At 44.4% G+C, this 17,609-nt stretch overlaps 1 protein-coding gene across 2 annotated transcripts in view; it reads left to right on the plus strand.

Moving 5' to 3' along the window:
• Positions 1–17,065, plus strand: part of CHRM2 (cholinergic receptor muscarinic 2) — a 220,681-nt gene extending 203,616 nt beyond the window's left edge. For both annotated transcript variants that reach the window (XM_056517747.1, XM_056517748.1), the window contains exon 2: positions 12,773–17,065. In XM_056517747.1, coding sequence (XP_056373722.1) covers positions 12,826–14,241 — 1,416 coding nt within the window. In that variant the 5' untranslated portion in view covers positions 12,773–12,825 and the 3' untranslated portion in view covers positions 14,242–17,065. The remainder of the gene's footprint in view (positions 1–12,772) is intronic.
• Positions 17,066–17,609: the final 544 nt, after the last annotated feature.

Genomic DNA, 17,609 nt, shown 5'->3' on the forward strand with positions numbered 1-17,609 from the left:
CAGACCACTCCTTTCCCAGCTATCCTATATACAAGACCACTCCTTTACCAGCTATCCTATATACAAGACCACTGCTTCACATCTATCCTACATACCAGACCACTCTTTCACCAGCAGTCCAAAATACCAGACCACTCCTTCCCCAGCTATTCTATATACCAGAAGACTCCTTCACCAGCTATTCTTTGTACCAGACCATTCCTTCACCAGCTATCCTATTTAACGGACCACTCCTACACCAGCAATCCTACATACCAGACCACTCCTTCACCAGCTATCCTACATACCAGACTACTCCTTTACCAGCTATCCTACATACCAGACCAGTCCTTCACCAATTATCCTACATACAAGACCACTCCTCCAACAGCTATCCTATATAACGGACCACTACTACACCAGCTAACCTATATACCAGACCACTCCTTCACATCTATCCTACATACCAGACCACTCTTTCACCAGCTGTCCAATATACCAGACCACTCCTTCACCAGCTTTCCTATATACCAAACCACTCCTTCACCTGCTATCCTACATACCAGACCACTCCTTCACCAATTTTCCTACATATCAGACCCATCCTTCATCAGCTATTTTACATACAAGACCACTTCTTCACTAGCTATCCTATATACCAGGCGACTCCTTCACCAGCTATTCTATGTATCAGACCATTCCTTCACCAGCTATCCTATTTAACGGACCACTCCTACACCAGCTATCCTACATACCAGACCACTCCTTCACCAGCTATCCTACATACCAGACCACGCCTTTACCAGCTATCCTATATACCAGACCACTCCTTCACCAACTATCCTATATACCAGACCATTCCTTCACCAGCTATCCTATATACCAGACCATTCCTTCACCAGCTATCCTATATAACGGACCACTCCTACACCAGCTATCCTACATACCAGACCACTCCTTCACCAGCTATCCTATATACCAGACCACTCCTTCACCAGCTATTCTACATACCAGACCACTCCTTCACCAGCTATCCTACATACCAGACCACTCCTTCACCAGCTATCCAATACACCAGGCCACTCCTCCACCAATTATCCTACATACCAGACCACTCCTTCACCAGCTATAATATATACAGGACCACTCCTTCACCAGCTATCCTACATACAAGACCACTACTTCACCAGCTATCCTGCATACCAGACCACTCCTTCACTAGCTATCCTATATACTAGACCACTACTTCACCAGCTATCCTGCATACCAGATCACTCCTTCACTAGCTATCCTATATACTAAACCACTCCTTCACCAGCTATCCTATATACCAGACCATTCCTTCACCAGCTATCCTATATAATGGAGCACTCCTACACCAGCTATCCTACATACCAGACCACTCCTTCACCAATTATCCTACATACCAGACCACTCCTTCACCAATTATCCTACATACCAGACCACTCCTCCACCAGCTATCCTACATACAAGACCACTATTTCACCAGCTATCCAACTTTTTTTTTTTAAGAGCTGAGGCAAGTGCTCTCCATCACTTCATCAAGTGCAAGAAAAAGTGCAAACATTTCACACTAAAAAAAACGTGCACTAAGGATGCGGTCTATCGCTGAGCCCTTCTCCAACAGGAGAGAGGCCCTACCCTTCACCTCCGGGCCAAAAGGCACCTGCAAGGATCCAGGTTCGATGCCCCTTTTTCACCGAAACTACTAAGGGGCCCCAAATGCACCTGGCTTCAACCTAGGAGTTAACCAAGGTATCAGCCAATGAGCCGTATGCCAATAGGATCTTGACCGAAGCCAAGATGCCCAGGGGTTGCAGAGAGGTGAGGAACCAAATGGCCACACACACCTCCCCTAGACCGCCAGGAGGAACACCCAGAAGGTCTACCAAATGCTGACAATTCCTGTGTACAAATAAACCGCGTAAAGTGGCACATCCAGGGCTGCAGGGCTGGAGTGTCTTGGTTTGGGATTCAGGGTTCTGCTGCCCTTCTGCCTTGCTTGAGTGGAGGCTGAAGATATCTTAGGTTGGGGCTGAACCTCCAGTCTTTGCCCTGCAGCCTCCTTGGTTGACTTGCTGGTTGAGGCCATGGCTTCTTCCAGCAGGCTCTGCATCCTTTCTAGCTGGAGAGTCTTCGCAAAGTCTTCTTTCCCGGGTGGGAGGAGCTATGCAGATATTCTCCAGAGGCAGCGAGCTTCTCCGAGAAGATTCTGCGCCGCTTTAGTTTTCGCCAAATTTCCGGAATTCATAGGCATTTAGCTTCTTCAAAGTTCTTCATTGGCTTCTTCCAGAGCTGCAGTCTTCAAGATCTTCTCCTTCAGATGTTCCGAGGCAGTTCCAGGAGGAGATCTTGAGGTGGTATGCTCTTGAGAATTGCGGTTCTAATAAGAACGAAAAGTACTGCAATCATACTACTCAAAATCTCTACCACAATGCTGGGAGTTCTTCAGACCTTGGTGATCATGGTATCTCCTACGTACTAGACCACTCCTTCACCAGCTATCATACATACCAGACCTTACTTCACCAGCTATCCTACATAACAGACCACTCTTTCACCAGCTATCCTACATAACAGACCACTCTTTCACCAGCTATCCTACATACCAGACCTTACTTCACCAGCTATCCTACATACCATACCTTACTTCACCAGCTATCCTTCATACCGGAACACTCTTTCACCAGCTATCCTAAATTCCAGACACCTCCTTCACCAGCTATCCTACACACCAGACTACTTCTTCAACAGCTATCCTACATACCAGACCACTCCTTCCATAGCTATCCTACATACCAGACCACTCCTTTTCCAGCCACCCTATATACCAAATCACTTCATAAGCAGCCATCCATTATACCAGACCCCTACTTCACCTGCTGTCCTACATACCAGACCACTCCTTCACCAACTATCCTACATACCAGACCACTTCTTCACTAGCTATCCTATATACAAGACCACTCCTTCACCAGCTATCCTACATACCAGACCTCTCCTTCACTAGCTATCCTATATACAAGACCAATCCTTCACCAACTATCCTACATAACAGACCACTCCTTCACCAAATATCCTATATAACAGGCCACTCCATCATCAGTTCTCCTACATACCAGTCAACTCGTTCATCAGCTATTCTATATACCAGACCATTCCTTCACCAGCTATCTTACATACCAGACCTTACTTCACCAGCTATCCTACATACCAGTCCAATACGTCAGCAGCTATCCTACATATCAGATCACTCCATCACCAGCTATCCTACATACCAGTCCACTCCTTCAGCAGCTATCCTACACACCAGACCACTTCTTCATCAGCTATCCTACATACCAGAACACTGCGTCACCAGCTATCTTACATACCAGACCACTCCTTCACCAGCTATCCTACATATCAGACCACTCCTTCACCAGCTATCCTACATACCAGACTACTCCTTCACCAGCTATCCTACATACCAGACAACTCCTTCCATAGCTATCCTACATACCAGACCACTCCTTTTCCAGCTACCCTATATACCACATCACTCCTTAACCAGCTATTCTTCATACCAGACCACTCCTTCACCAACTATCCTACATAACAGACCATTCCTTCACCAGCTATCCTATTTACCAGACCACTCCTTCTACAGCTATCCTAAAAACCAGACCACTCCTTCACCAACTATCCTACATACTAGACCACTCCTTCACCAACAATCCTATATAACAGGCCACTACTTCACCAGTTATACTACATACCAGTTCACTCCTTCACCAGCTATCCTACATACCAGACCACTGCTTCACCAGCTATCCTACATACCAGACCACTGCTTCACCAGCTATCCTACAAACAAGACCACTCCTTCACCACCTATCCTACATACTAGTTAACTCCTTCACCAGCTATCCTAAATACCAGACCACTCCTTCACCAGCTATCCTATATTCCAGGCTACTCCTTCACTTGCTTTCCTACATACGAGACCACTTCTTCACCAATTATACTACATACCAGTTCACTCCTTCACCAGCTATTCTACATGCCAGACCACTCCTACACCAGCTGTCCTACATACCAGACCACTCCTTCACCAGCTATCCTACATACTAGACCACTCTTTCATCAGCTATCCTACATTCCAGACCACTCCTTCACCAGCTATCCTACATACCAGACCACTCATTCACTAGCTATTTTACATACCAGACCACTCTTCACCAGCTATCCTATATATACCAGACCCCTCTTTCACTAGCTATCCTAAATTCCAGACCACTCCTTCACCAGCTATCCTACATACCAGACCTTACTTCACCAGCTATCCTACATACCAGACCACTCCTTCACCAGCTATTTTACATACCAGACCACTCCTTCACCAGCTATCCTACATACCAGACCACTTCATCACCAGCTATCCTACATACCAGACCATTCCTACACCAGCTATCCTACATACCAGACCTTACTTCACCAGCTATCCTACATACGAGACCACTCCTTCACCATCTATCCTATATACCAGACCATTCCTTCACCAGCTGTCCCTCATACCAGACCACTTCTTCACCAGCTATTCTATATACCAGACCACTCCTTCCCCAGATATCCTATATACCAGACCACTTCTTCACCAACTATCCTTTATACCAGACCACTCCTTCCTCAGCTATCGTATATACAAGACCACTCCTGCACCAGCTATCCTATGTACCAGGCCACTCCTTCACCAGCTATCCTATATACCAGACCACTGCTTCACCAACTATCCTATTTACCAGACCAGTCCTTCACCAGCTATTTTACATACCAGACCACTCCTTCACCAGCTATTGTACACACCAGACCACTTCTTCACCCGCTATCCTACATTCCAGACCACTCCTTCACCAGGTATCCTACATACCAGACCACTGCTTCTCCAGCTACCCTGTATACTAGATCACTCCTTAACCATCTTACATGCCAAACCACTCTTTCACCAGCTATTCTTCCTAACAGACCATTCCTTCCCCAGTTATCCTATATACTAAACCACACCTCCACCAGCTATCCTACATACCAGACCACTGCTGCACCAGCTATCTTACATACCAGACCACTCCTTCATCTGCTATCCTATATACCAGACCGCTCCTTTACCAGCTATCCTACATACCAGACCACTCCTTCACCAACTATCCTATATACCAGACCACTCCTTCACCAGCTATCCTACATACCAGACCAATCCTTCACCAACTATCCTATATAACAGGCCACTGCTTCACCAGCTATCCTACATACCAGACCACTCCTTTACCAGCTATCCTACATACCAGACCACTCCTTCACCAGCTATTTTACATACCAGACCACTCCTTCACCAGCTATCCTACATACCAGACCACTTCATCACCAGCTACCCTACATACCAGACCATTCCTACACCAGCTATCCTACATACCAGACCTTACTTCACCAGCTATCCTACATACGAGACCACTCCTTCACCATCTATCCTATATACCAGACCATTCCTTCACCAGCTGTCCCTCATACCAGACCACTTCTTCACCAGCTATTCTATATACCAGACCACTCCTTCCCCAGATATCCTATATACCAGACCACTTCTTCACCAACTATCCTTTATACCAGACCACTCCTTCCTCAGCTATCGTATATACAAGACCACTCCTGCACCAGCTATCCTATGTACCAGGCCACTCCTTCACCAGCTATCCTATATACCAGACCACTGCTTCACCAACTATCCTATTTACCAGACCAGTCCTTCACCAGCTATTTTACATACCAGACCACTCCTTCACCAGCTATTGTACACACCAGACCACTTCTTCACCCGCTATCCTACATTCCAGACCACTCCTTCACCAGGTATCCTACATACCAGACCACTGCTTCTCCAGCTACCCTGTATACTAGATCACTCCTTAACCATCTTACATGCCAAACCACTCTTTCACCAGCTATTCTTCCTAACAGACCATTCCTTCCCCAGTTATCCTATATACTAAACCACTCCTCCAACAGCTATCCTACATACCAGACCACTGCTGCACCAGCTATCTTACATACCAGACCACTCCTTCATCTGCTATCCTATATACCAGACCGCTCCTTTACCAGCTATCCTACATACCAGACCACTCCTTCACCAACTATCCTATATACCAGACCACTCCTTCACCAGCTATCCTACATACCAGACCAATCCTTCACCAACTATCCTATATAACAGGCCACTGCTTCACCAGCTATCCTACATACCAGACCACTCCTTTACCAGCTATCCTACATACCAGACCACTCCTTCACCAGCTATGCTCCATATCAGACCACTCCTTCACCAGCTATTCTACATACCAGACCCCTCCTTCACCAGCTAATCTACATACCAGACCCCTCCTTCACCAGCTATCCTTTATACATCCCAACTCATTTACCAGCTCTCCTACATACCAGATCCCTCCTTCACCAGCTATCCTATATACCAGACCACTCCTCCACCAACTACCCTAAATACCAGACAACTCCTTCACCAGTTATTTTACATACCAGACAACTCCTTCACCCTTTACTATATCCCAGACCAATCCTTTACCAACTATCCTATATACCAGACCACTCCTTCACCAGCTATTCTACATACCAGACCCCTCCTTCACCAGCTATACCAGACCCCTCCTTCACCAACTATCCTACATACTAGACCACTTCTTCACCAGCTATTCTACATACTAGACCACTCCTTCACCAGCTATCATACATACCAGACCTTTCTTCACCAGCTATCCTACATAACAGACCTCTCCTTCACCAGCTATCCTATATACCTGACCATTCCTTCACCAGCTGTCCTATATACCAGACCTTATTTCACCAGCTATCCTACATACCAGACCACTCCTTCACCAGATATTTTACATACCAGACCACTCCTTCACTAGTTATGCTACATACCAGACCACACCTTCATCAGCTATCTTATATATACCAGACCCCTCCTTCACCAGCTATCCTATACACCAGACCACTCCTTCACCAGCTATCCTATATATGCCAGACCACTCCTTCACCAACTATCCTACATACCAGACAACTCCTTCCCCAGCTATCCTATATATACCAGACCCCCTCCTTTACCAGCTATCCTACATACCAGACCCCTCCTTCACAGCTATCCTAAATGCCAGACCCCTCTTTCACCAACTATCCTACATACTAGACGACTCCTTCATCAGCTATCCTCCATATCAGACGACTCCTTTACCAGATATTCTACATACCAGATCCCTCCTTCACCAGCTATGTTATATACCAGACCACTCCTCCACCAACTATCCTAAATACCAGACAACTCCTTCCCCCTTTACTGTATCCCAGACCAATCCTTCACCAACTATCCTATATACCAGACCACTCTTTTACCAACTATCCTACATACCAGACCACTCCTTCACCAGCTATTCTACATACCAGACCCCTCCTTCACCAGCTATCCTACATACCAGACCCCTCCTTCACCAGCTATCCTACATACCAGACCACTCCTTCACCAGTTATACTACATACCAGACCTTTCTTCACCAGCTATCCTACATAACAGACCTCTCCTTCACCAGCTATCCTATATACCTGACCACTCCTTCACCAGCTATCCTATATACCAGACCTTATTTCACCAGCTATCCTACATACCAGACCACTCCTTCACCAGCTATTTTACATACCAGACCACTCCTTCACTAATTATACTACATACCAGACCACACCTTCATCAGCTATCTTATATATACCAGACCCCTCCTTCACCAGCTATCCTATACACCAGACCACTCCTTCACCAGCTATCCTATATATGCCAGACCACTCCTTCACCAACTATCCTACATACCAGACAACTCCTTCCCCAGCTATCCTATATATACCAGACCTCCTCCTTTACAAGCTATCCTACATACCAGACCACTCCTTCACCAGCTATCCTGCATACCAGACCCCTCCTTCACAGCTATCCTAAATGCCAGACCCCTCCTTCACCAACTATCCTACATACTAGACCACTCCTTCATCAGCTATCATACATACCAGATCACTCCTTCACCAGCTATCCTACATACCAGACCTTATTTTACCAGCTATCCTACATACCAGACCACTCCTTCACCAGCTATTCTATGTACCAGACCACTCCTTCACCAGTTATCTTACATACCAGACAACTCCTTCCCCCTTTACTATATCCCAGACCAATCCTTCACCAACCACCCTGTATACCAGACCACTCTTTTACCAGCAATCCTACATACCAGATCACTCCTTCACCAGCTATCATACATACCAGACCTTTCTTCACCAGCTATCCTAAATAACAGACCTCTCCTTCACCAGCTATCCTATATACCTGCCCACTCCTTCACCAGCTATCCTATATACCAGACCTTATTTCACCAGCTATCCTACATACCAGACCACTCCTTCACCAGCTATTTTACATACCAGATCACTCCTTCACTAGTTATACTACATACCAGACCACACCTTCATCAGCTATCTTATATATACCAGACCCCTCCTCCACCAGCTATCCTATACACCAGACCATTCCTTCACCAGCAATCCTATACACCAGACCATTCCTTCACCAGCTATCCTATATATGCTTGACCACTCCTTCACCAACTATCCTACATACCAGACAACTCCTTCCCCAGCTATCCTATATATACCAGACCCCTCCTTCACAGCTATCCTAAATGCCAGACCCCTCCTTCACCAACTATCCTACATACTAGACCACTCCTTCATCAGCTATCATACATACCAGATCACTCCTTCACCAGCTATCCTACATACCAGACCTTATTTTACCACCAATCCTACATATCAGACCACTCCTTCACCAGCTATTCTATATACCAGACCACTCCTTCACCAGCTATCCTACATACCAGACCACTCCTTCACCAGCTATCCTATATACCAGACCAGTCCTTCTCCAGCTATTTTACATACCAGACCACTCCTTCACCAGCTATCCTACAAACCAGGCAACTTTTTCACCAGCTATCCTACATACCTGACCACTCCTTCACCAGCTATCCTATATACCAGACCACTCCTTCACCAGCTATCCTATATACCAGACTAGTCCTTCACCAGCTATCCTACATACCAGACCACTCCTTCACCAGCTATCCTACATACTAGACCACTCCTTCACCAGCTATCCTACATACCAGACCACTTCTTCACCAGCTATCCTATATACCAGACCACTCCTTAACCAGCTATCCTACATACCAGACTACTCATTTACCAACTATACTACATACCAGACCGCTCCTTTACCAGCTATCCTACATACCAGACCGCTCCTTTACCAGCTATCCTACATACCAGACCACTCATTCACCAGCTATCCTACATACCAAACCACTCCTTTACCAGCTATCCTATAAATCCTCTGTATTCCCTCTGGTGAAGTCTTCTCTTGATTGTTGACTCTGACACACATACACCTACCTCCTGGAGAGTGTTCTTCATCTGGCCAACTGTTGTGAAGGGGGTTTTCTTCACCAGGGAAAGAATTCTTCAATCATCCACTGTGGACAGTTGTTTTCCTTGGTCTTCTGGGTCTTTACGTGTTGTTGAGCTCAACGGTGTGTTCCTTCTTTTTGAGAATGTTCCAAACAGTTGTCTTGGCCACACCTATGGTTTTAGGTATCTCTCTGATGGGTTTGTTTTGTTTTTTTCAGCCTAATGATGGCTTGCTTCACTGATAGGGACAGCTCTTTGGATCTCATCTTGAGAGTTGACAGCAACACATTCCAAATATAAATAGCACACTTGAAATGAACTTTGGAACTTCTATCTGCTCATTGTAATTGGGATAATGAGCGAATAACACACACCTGGACATGGAACAGCAGATAAGTCAATAGTCCCATTACTTTTGGTCCCTTAACAAGTGGGAGGCACATATGCAAACTGTTGTAATTTGTACACTGTTCACCTGATTTGGATGTAAATACCCTCAAATTAAAGCTGACAGTCTGGAGTTAAAGCACATCTTGTACGTCTCATTTCAAATCCATTGTGGTGGTATATAGAGCCAAAAATGTTACAATTGTGTAGATGTCCCAATATTTATGGACCTGACTGTACCAGACCACTCCTTCACCAGCTATCCTACATACAAGACCACTGTTTCACCAGCTATCCTATATACCACACCACTCCTTCACCAGCTATCCTATATACTAGACCACTCCTTCACCAGCTATCCTACATACCAGACAACTCCTTCCCCAGCTATCCTATATAGCAGACCATTCCTTCCCCAGCTATCCTACATACCAGACCACTCCTTCACCAGCTATCCTACATACCAGACCACTCCTTCACCAGCTATCCTATATACCATACCACTTTTTCACCAGCTATCCTATATACAAGACCAGTCCTTCACCAGCTATCCTATATACCAGACCAGTCCTTCACCAGCTATCCTATATACAAGTAGTGTTGGGCGCGAATATTCGCATTTCAAATTTTTATATTCCCTATATATTTGAAATTAGGAATATTCACTTTTTTCTGCATATTCCCATATGTTAAAGGGGTATTCCAGGCAAAAACTTTTTTTTTATATATCAACTGGCTCCGGAAAGTTAAACAGATTTGTAAATTACTTCGGTTAAAAAATCTTAATCCTTCCAATAGTTATTAGCTTCTCAAGTTTTCTGTCTAACTGCTCACGTCCCGGGAGCTGTGCATGATGGGACAATATCCCCATAGGAACTGCACAGCTCCTGGGATGTGACATCATCATTGAGCAGTTAGACAGAAAACAACAACTCATCTTCAGAAGCTAATAACTATTGGAAGGATTAGGATTTTTTAATAGAAGTAACTTACAAATCTGTTTAACTTTCCGGAGCCAGTTGATATATAAAAAAAGTTTTGGCCTGGAATACCCCTTTAATATTCACATATGTGAATATTCGCATATTCCTTCTTTTTCACTTGTGGGTCAATTAGAATGATGCAAATACACTTGTCAGAGGTTATCAACATCCCTAGCAACCAATAGTAAAGTTGCCCACCCCCTCACTGTTTTCTGCATATGCAAATATAACAAATACACGAAATTCGCGAATATAAGACGAATATTCGTCTATATATTCGCAAAATATCGCTAATCTGCAAGGCCACTCCTTACTCAGCTCATGTATGTGCCTTGCCACTCCTTTCTCAGGTCCCCTATGTGCCAGGCCACTTCTTCCTGAGCTCACCTATGTGCAAAGCCACATGTTCCTAGGCTCCTCTACATGCCAGACCACTTCTTTCTTGCCTGCTCCATGTGCCAGGCCACTTCTTCTTCAGATCCCGTATGTGCCAGGCCACACCTTTCTGAGCTCACCTATGTGCCAGGCAACTCTTTCCTCAGCTCCCCTATTTATCGGGTCACACCCTTCTGAGCTTTACTATGTGCCAAACCCCTCCTTCCTGAGCTCTCCTATGTGCATGGCCACTGAATCCTGAGCTCTCCTATGTGCCAGACCACTGAATCCTGAGCTCTCCTATGTGCCAGGCCACTGAATTCTGAGCTCTCCTATGTGCATGGCCACTGAATCCTGAGCTCTCCTATGTGCCAGACCACTGAATCCTGAGCTCTCCTATGTGCCAGACCACTGAATCCTGAGCTCTCCTATGTGCCAGGCCACTGAATTCTGAGCTCTCCTATGTGCATGGCCACTGAATCCTGAGCTCTCCTATGTGCATGGCCACTGAATCATGAGCTCTCCTATGTGCATGGCCACTGAATCCTGAGCTCTCCTATGAGCCAGGCCACTGAATCCTGAGCTTTCCTATGTGCCAGACCACTTAATTCTGAGCTCTCCTATGTGCCAGGCCACTGAATTCTGAGCTTTCCTATGTGCCAGGTCACTGAATTCTGAGCTCTCCTATGTGCATGGCCACTGAATCCTGAGCTCTCCTATGAGCCAGGCCACTGAATTCTGAGCTCTCTTATGTGCATGGCCACTGAATCCTGAGCTCTCCTATGAGCCAGGCCACTGAATCCTGAGCTTTCCTATGAGCCAGGCCACTGAATCCTGAACTTTCCTATGAGCCAGGCCACTGAATCCTGAACTTTCCTATGAGCCAGGCCATTGAATCCTGAGCTCTCCTATGAGCCAGGACACGCCTTCTTCAACTCCCTTATGCTCCCTTAGTTATTAAACTACAAGAAATATTACTCTTTTCTTTATAGAATTCAAATCTATAGAAGAATGATAAAAGCTGGCACTACTGCTTACCAATGGGTTGCCACCTAATCCGACCTTAGAAATGGGATAAAGTCTAACACAGTCACTAAAAAAGACAGCGTGTTTGGTGGCACTCTGCCCATGCTCACATTGGTTCAAGCAGTACAAGCAAATCAGGAGAACAATTAAGGTGGCACTCACCACTTCATTTATTTGAAGACATACCGTATTTTGCAGGGGTACATGCAGGTGCATCCAAAAGAGCGAGCAAAATTTGTTGCTCACTCTTTTTGATACCCCTTTATGTACCCCTGCACAATATGTCTTCAAATAAATAAGGCGTACCAGCAAAACAAGTGGTGAGTGCCGCCTTTTTTGTTCTACCGATTTTCTTTATAGATTTCACTTGGAGATTGACCTTTTGTTATGATATGTATGTAATATATCTCATCTTGTGTCTCTCACATAACATATTTTCTTCTCGCCCACAGGTGTAAATAGTAACTAGGAAGTACCCAACCGAAAGCTGACCTGAGACGCCACCATGAATAACACTAGCTATACCAACGCCACAGACAACAGGACCCTGATGGGGAGTCCCTACAAGACTGTGGAGGTTGTGTTCATTGTCCTTGTAGCTGGATCCCTTAGCCTGGTGACCGTTATTGGAAATATCCTGGTAATGGTCTCCATAAAAGTCAATCGGCATCTACAGACAGTCAACAACTATTTCCTGTTCAGCTTGGCATGTGCTGATTTAATTATTGGGGTATTCTCCATGAATCTCTATACATTGTACACTGTGATTGGTTATTGGCCACTAGGGCCCGTGGTTTGTGACCTGTACCTGGCTCTGGACTATGTTGTCAGCAACGCCTCGGTCATGAACCTCCTCATCATCAGCTTTGACCGATATTTCTGCGTAACAAAACCACTAACCTATCCGGTGAGAAGAACCACCAAAATGGCTGGCATGATGATTGCTGCAGCTTGGGTGTTGTCCTTCATCCTTTGGGCACCCGCCATACTCTTTTGGCAATTCATTGTCGGCTTGCGAACTGTTAAAGAAGGAGAATGCTACATTCAGTTCTTCTCCAATCCTGCCGTCACATTCGGCACCGCTATTGCAGCGTTCTACTTGCCAGTCATCATTATGACCATATTGTATTGGCAAATATCTCGTGCCAGTAAGAGTAGAATAAAGAAAGGCAAGAAGGAACCAACCACCAATCAAGATCCCATATCTCCAAGCAACGTCCAAGGAAAAATAGTCAAACCAAACAATAACAACCTATCGGCAGTGGAAGATGGCTTGGATCACAGCAAAATCCAGAATGGGAAAGCCTCTAGGAATTCTGTCACGGAAAACTGTGTCCAAACGGAAGGGGAGGAGAAAGAGATCTCCAACGACTCCACATCCGTCAGCGTGGTAGGTTCCAATGCAAAGGAAGATGGAAGTGCCAAAGATGCTCCTCAGGCTTCGGGATCTCAAGTCATGCCAAAAGTTGAGAACTCCAAGCTGGCATGTATAAGAATAGTTACGAAGTCCCAAAAGGGCGATTGCGGGTCTACAAGTGGCACCACCATAGAGATCGTCCCCGGAACAAATGGCCGTAACGGAGAGGATAAGCAGAACGTCGTAGCCCGAAAAATTGTCAAAATGACAAAACAGCCGGCCAAAAAGAAAATCCCACCCTCCAGAGAAAAGAAGGTGACGAGGACTATCTTGGCTATACTCCTAGCGTTCATAATAACCTGGACCCCTTATAATGTCATGGTTTTAATCAACACTTTTTGTGACATATGTGTGCCCAACACCGTGTGGACAATTGGCTATTGGCTTTGCTATATCAACAGTACCATCAACCCAGCTTGCTATGCCCTCTGTAACACAACTTTTAAGAAAACTTTCAAACACCTTCTAATGTGTCAATACAAAAACATTGGCTCTGCAAGGTAAAAGAAGAAAAACACGCAAAAAAAAAAGGTGGAGATGCCATTGAAAATGTATGCCATAGCACTTTACACTCGATTATGGAATGTGCAATCTAGGATTCTTATTCTGGCACAGACCCGTGGATCATGTCCACCCACTGCACTTATATATATTCTCGGACCTTGTATTGTCTGTGTAGGTGGACCAGGCTTGGGCTCTTTGATTATATAAAAAAATAATAATAATAATAATGAAACACAAAAATAGCAAAAACTTCAAAGGGCTTTTGGAGTCCACTTATTTTCCACATCTGTATTATTGACATGCATATTTTTATGGGATTCGAGGTCTGCAGGAGGTCCCTTCTACAGGCAAAAGTTTCCAGATCTCACCATATCTGACTGAACAAAGAAAAAATCACTTTATAAAACTTAACCCTTTGACTTTTTTTGTGGTATGACATCTAAGACTTCGGAAATGCTGAGACACCTCAAGTTCTACACAGAGTTTTCACTTTTATCCAAGCGTTAAAACTGGCTCTTCTGTGCCTCTGTGTCTATAGTGACTGTTTAAATTTTTTTTATGTAACTCAAGTTTTTGCCCTTTTTAGGGTCTATGTTAGAGCTTCCTGAAAAAAAATAATAATAATAACTAGCCAAGCAAATAATATACATAAGATATATATATATATATATAATTTTTGTGTTCATGGCACAGATAAGCACCCTTAAGTACCCGAGCTGCTGCTGATATTCGTATCCACGACGATGTTCAGAATCGGCTGGTCTACGTAAAGTCCGCAGTCCATTCTTCATAAAAAAACAAGTAAAAAAATTGATATATTCCAATGTGAAATGACTTACCCCCCCCCCCCCCCATCCTCATATATATATATACCGAATGGTCATTGTAAAACAAATTATGGTTTCTGGAGATTGTTACATAGATGATATATATTCGTATAAGCATGGGCATATCAAGCACTGTGTGTAGGAGGATTTCTTTAATTTTTAATTTTATTTAAAAAAAAATAGCCAATTTCTTTTCTTTTTTAAATCTGCACAGCCGATTGTATTAATTATTTTTTTAGCTAAAAAAAATAGTCAGCGACTAATTGCCTTTTCATGGTCATTTCTAATATTTAAGTGCATTATCCTTTTGAAGGGACCCATGAACTATAATCAGTACCGGCAGCCATGTTTTAAGGTTAGCAGATGTCGTCGATGTACCCTATATATATTATATATTATATATATATATATATATATATATATATATATATATATATATACTGAAGAATAAGGGTAATATTATGGTGCTTGGTCATGTAGGTTGATGTGCACATACCACAAACCATTAGAGTATTATAAAAAGGGTCAGAAGACAGATGCAAAGCCATCCAATAAAAATATAGGTAATATTTGGAATGTCATAAAATGGGATGTGTCCATAATGCCCCAGGCTATGACCTTTATCCTTAGGCAAAGCTGGGCCAACCAATGTTTGGATAAGAATTTTTTTTTTGCCCACATCCCTAGAAAACTGTGGCTTTCTGTCTATTGGCGAACTACCATAGAAAGTCAATGGTTGTAGACCAGTTTAATTTAATGGGTCCACCCTAAGATAACCATGACCATCACCAGTCATCGACTGGGGTCTTATAATGTTTCGAAGTTGCCCAGGGGTCTCCAACTATTACAGAACTAAGCAATAGGGCATAATCAGGTGGGAAAGATATAGCGGTTGCACCCGGGCCAATCACCCTCTCTGGAGGTCCTAATATAGATTCTGGATGTGAGACCAGTACCTCAAGTTGCACCCCACATATAGTTATAGGGCCTTAGAAAAAAAACAGCACCATAAACAGGTTGAGTATGGTATTGCAGGTCAGTGCCATTCACTTCGATGGAGCATAGTTGCAATACTAGACACAACCCATGGACAGGCGTGATGTTTTTGGAAAAAGTAGCCATATTTTTGTAATTCCTAAAGGGGTACTCTGCCCCTATAAATCTTATCCCCTATCCAATTGCAGGGGTCCCGCTGCTGGCGACACCCACGATCTCCGTGCTGCATTGGGCATTCCTTTAGAGCGTCGGGTTAAGTGCCGGAGGCTAGTGATGGCACAGCTGTGGCCCACTTGTGACGTCATGGCCACACCCCCTCAATGCAATTCTATTGGAGGGGGCGTGACGGGCATCAAGCCCCTTCCCATAGACTTGCATTGAGGGGACATGGCCATGACGTCATGAGCGGGGTGTGACTGTGATGTCGCGAGCCTCCGCCCAGCATCGCCAGTCATCCGGCACAGAGCGAACTTCGCTTCGTTCACCGGGTGTCTGGGGTGCCGCAGCCGAGACCCCGCCCCCAGCGACAGGACCCCCGTGATCAGACATTTTACTCCCTATCCTTTGGATAATGGGTAAGATGTTTAGGGGCAGATTACTCCTTTAAGGCCCCCTCAAATAAATTATATTTGTGCACAAGTTCTCCCCGAATGACCCAAAACCGAGAGCTGTAATCCGATCGGTCGAAATGAAGACCAGTAGGTAATTGGTCGACCATCCCCCCTTTTTTGCCACGTTACTATGTAAAGAGTCGTCACCCATTATTAAAGTTTGCTGGTTGCCAGGCAACAACCAAGTCAAGGTCAACAGTGTTAAACTTGGACGTAACCCGAATGTTATCGATATTAAATTACCGATCTCTTATTGTATAATTGTAAGACGTGTTATAAGACGGGCGGGGTAAAAAAAAAAAAAAATCCTTGTAAAATTCTACAGGTTCACGTAATGTAAAAAATCTCTAAGCAATATGACTATTTGTCTTTTTGGGAAAAAAAAAAGAATTTTTTTTTCATGTATGTACTGACGAAAATTATTCCGAAATGTTGAAATGTGTAAAGCTTGCACTTGACAAGATGATAAATATAAAGGACAATTCAGCACGTGCTGTCGTTCTCATCAATATGGCGTAAGATTACCCGCAATGCACACACTACACTAGGGATGGCCGCCAGGGTGCTGCCAGTTGGCTGTCCGTGCATGCTGGGAGTTGTGGTTTTTCAAGAGCTGGAGGCACAATGGTTAGTAAACACTGCTCTAGGGCAACAAGGGTATCAAGAGGAGATGAATATAGATAGCAGAAGCAGCAGTATACGGATAGAGCTGGAGAAGAGGTGTATACCTACTATATAACCTAATCTCATAGAGGTAGTAGCAGTATACAGATAGAGCTGGAGGGGAGGTGTATACCTACTATATATCCAAAACGATCCATAGCGATACAATACAAATCAAACAGTGTTCTATATATATGTCTCAAACAACATTCATTGGTCAATACACATTTGTGAATAATTAACAAATCCCACCCACCCTCTCTCATTGGTT

Source organism: Hyla sarda, chromosome 4 (assembly GCF_029499605.1).
Source record: "Hyla sarda isolate aHylSar1 chromosome 4, aHylSar1.hap1, whole genome shotgun sequence".
Lineage (NCBI taxonomy): Eukaryota > Metazoa > Chordata > Amphibia > Anura > Hylidae > Hyla > Hyla sarda.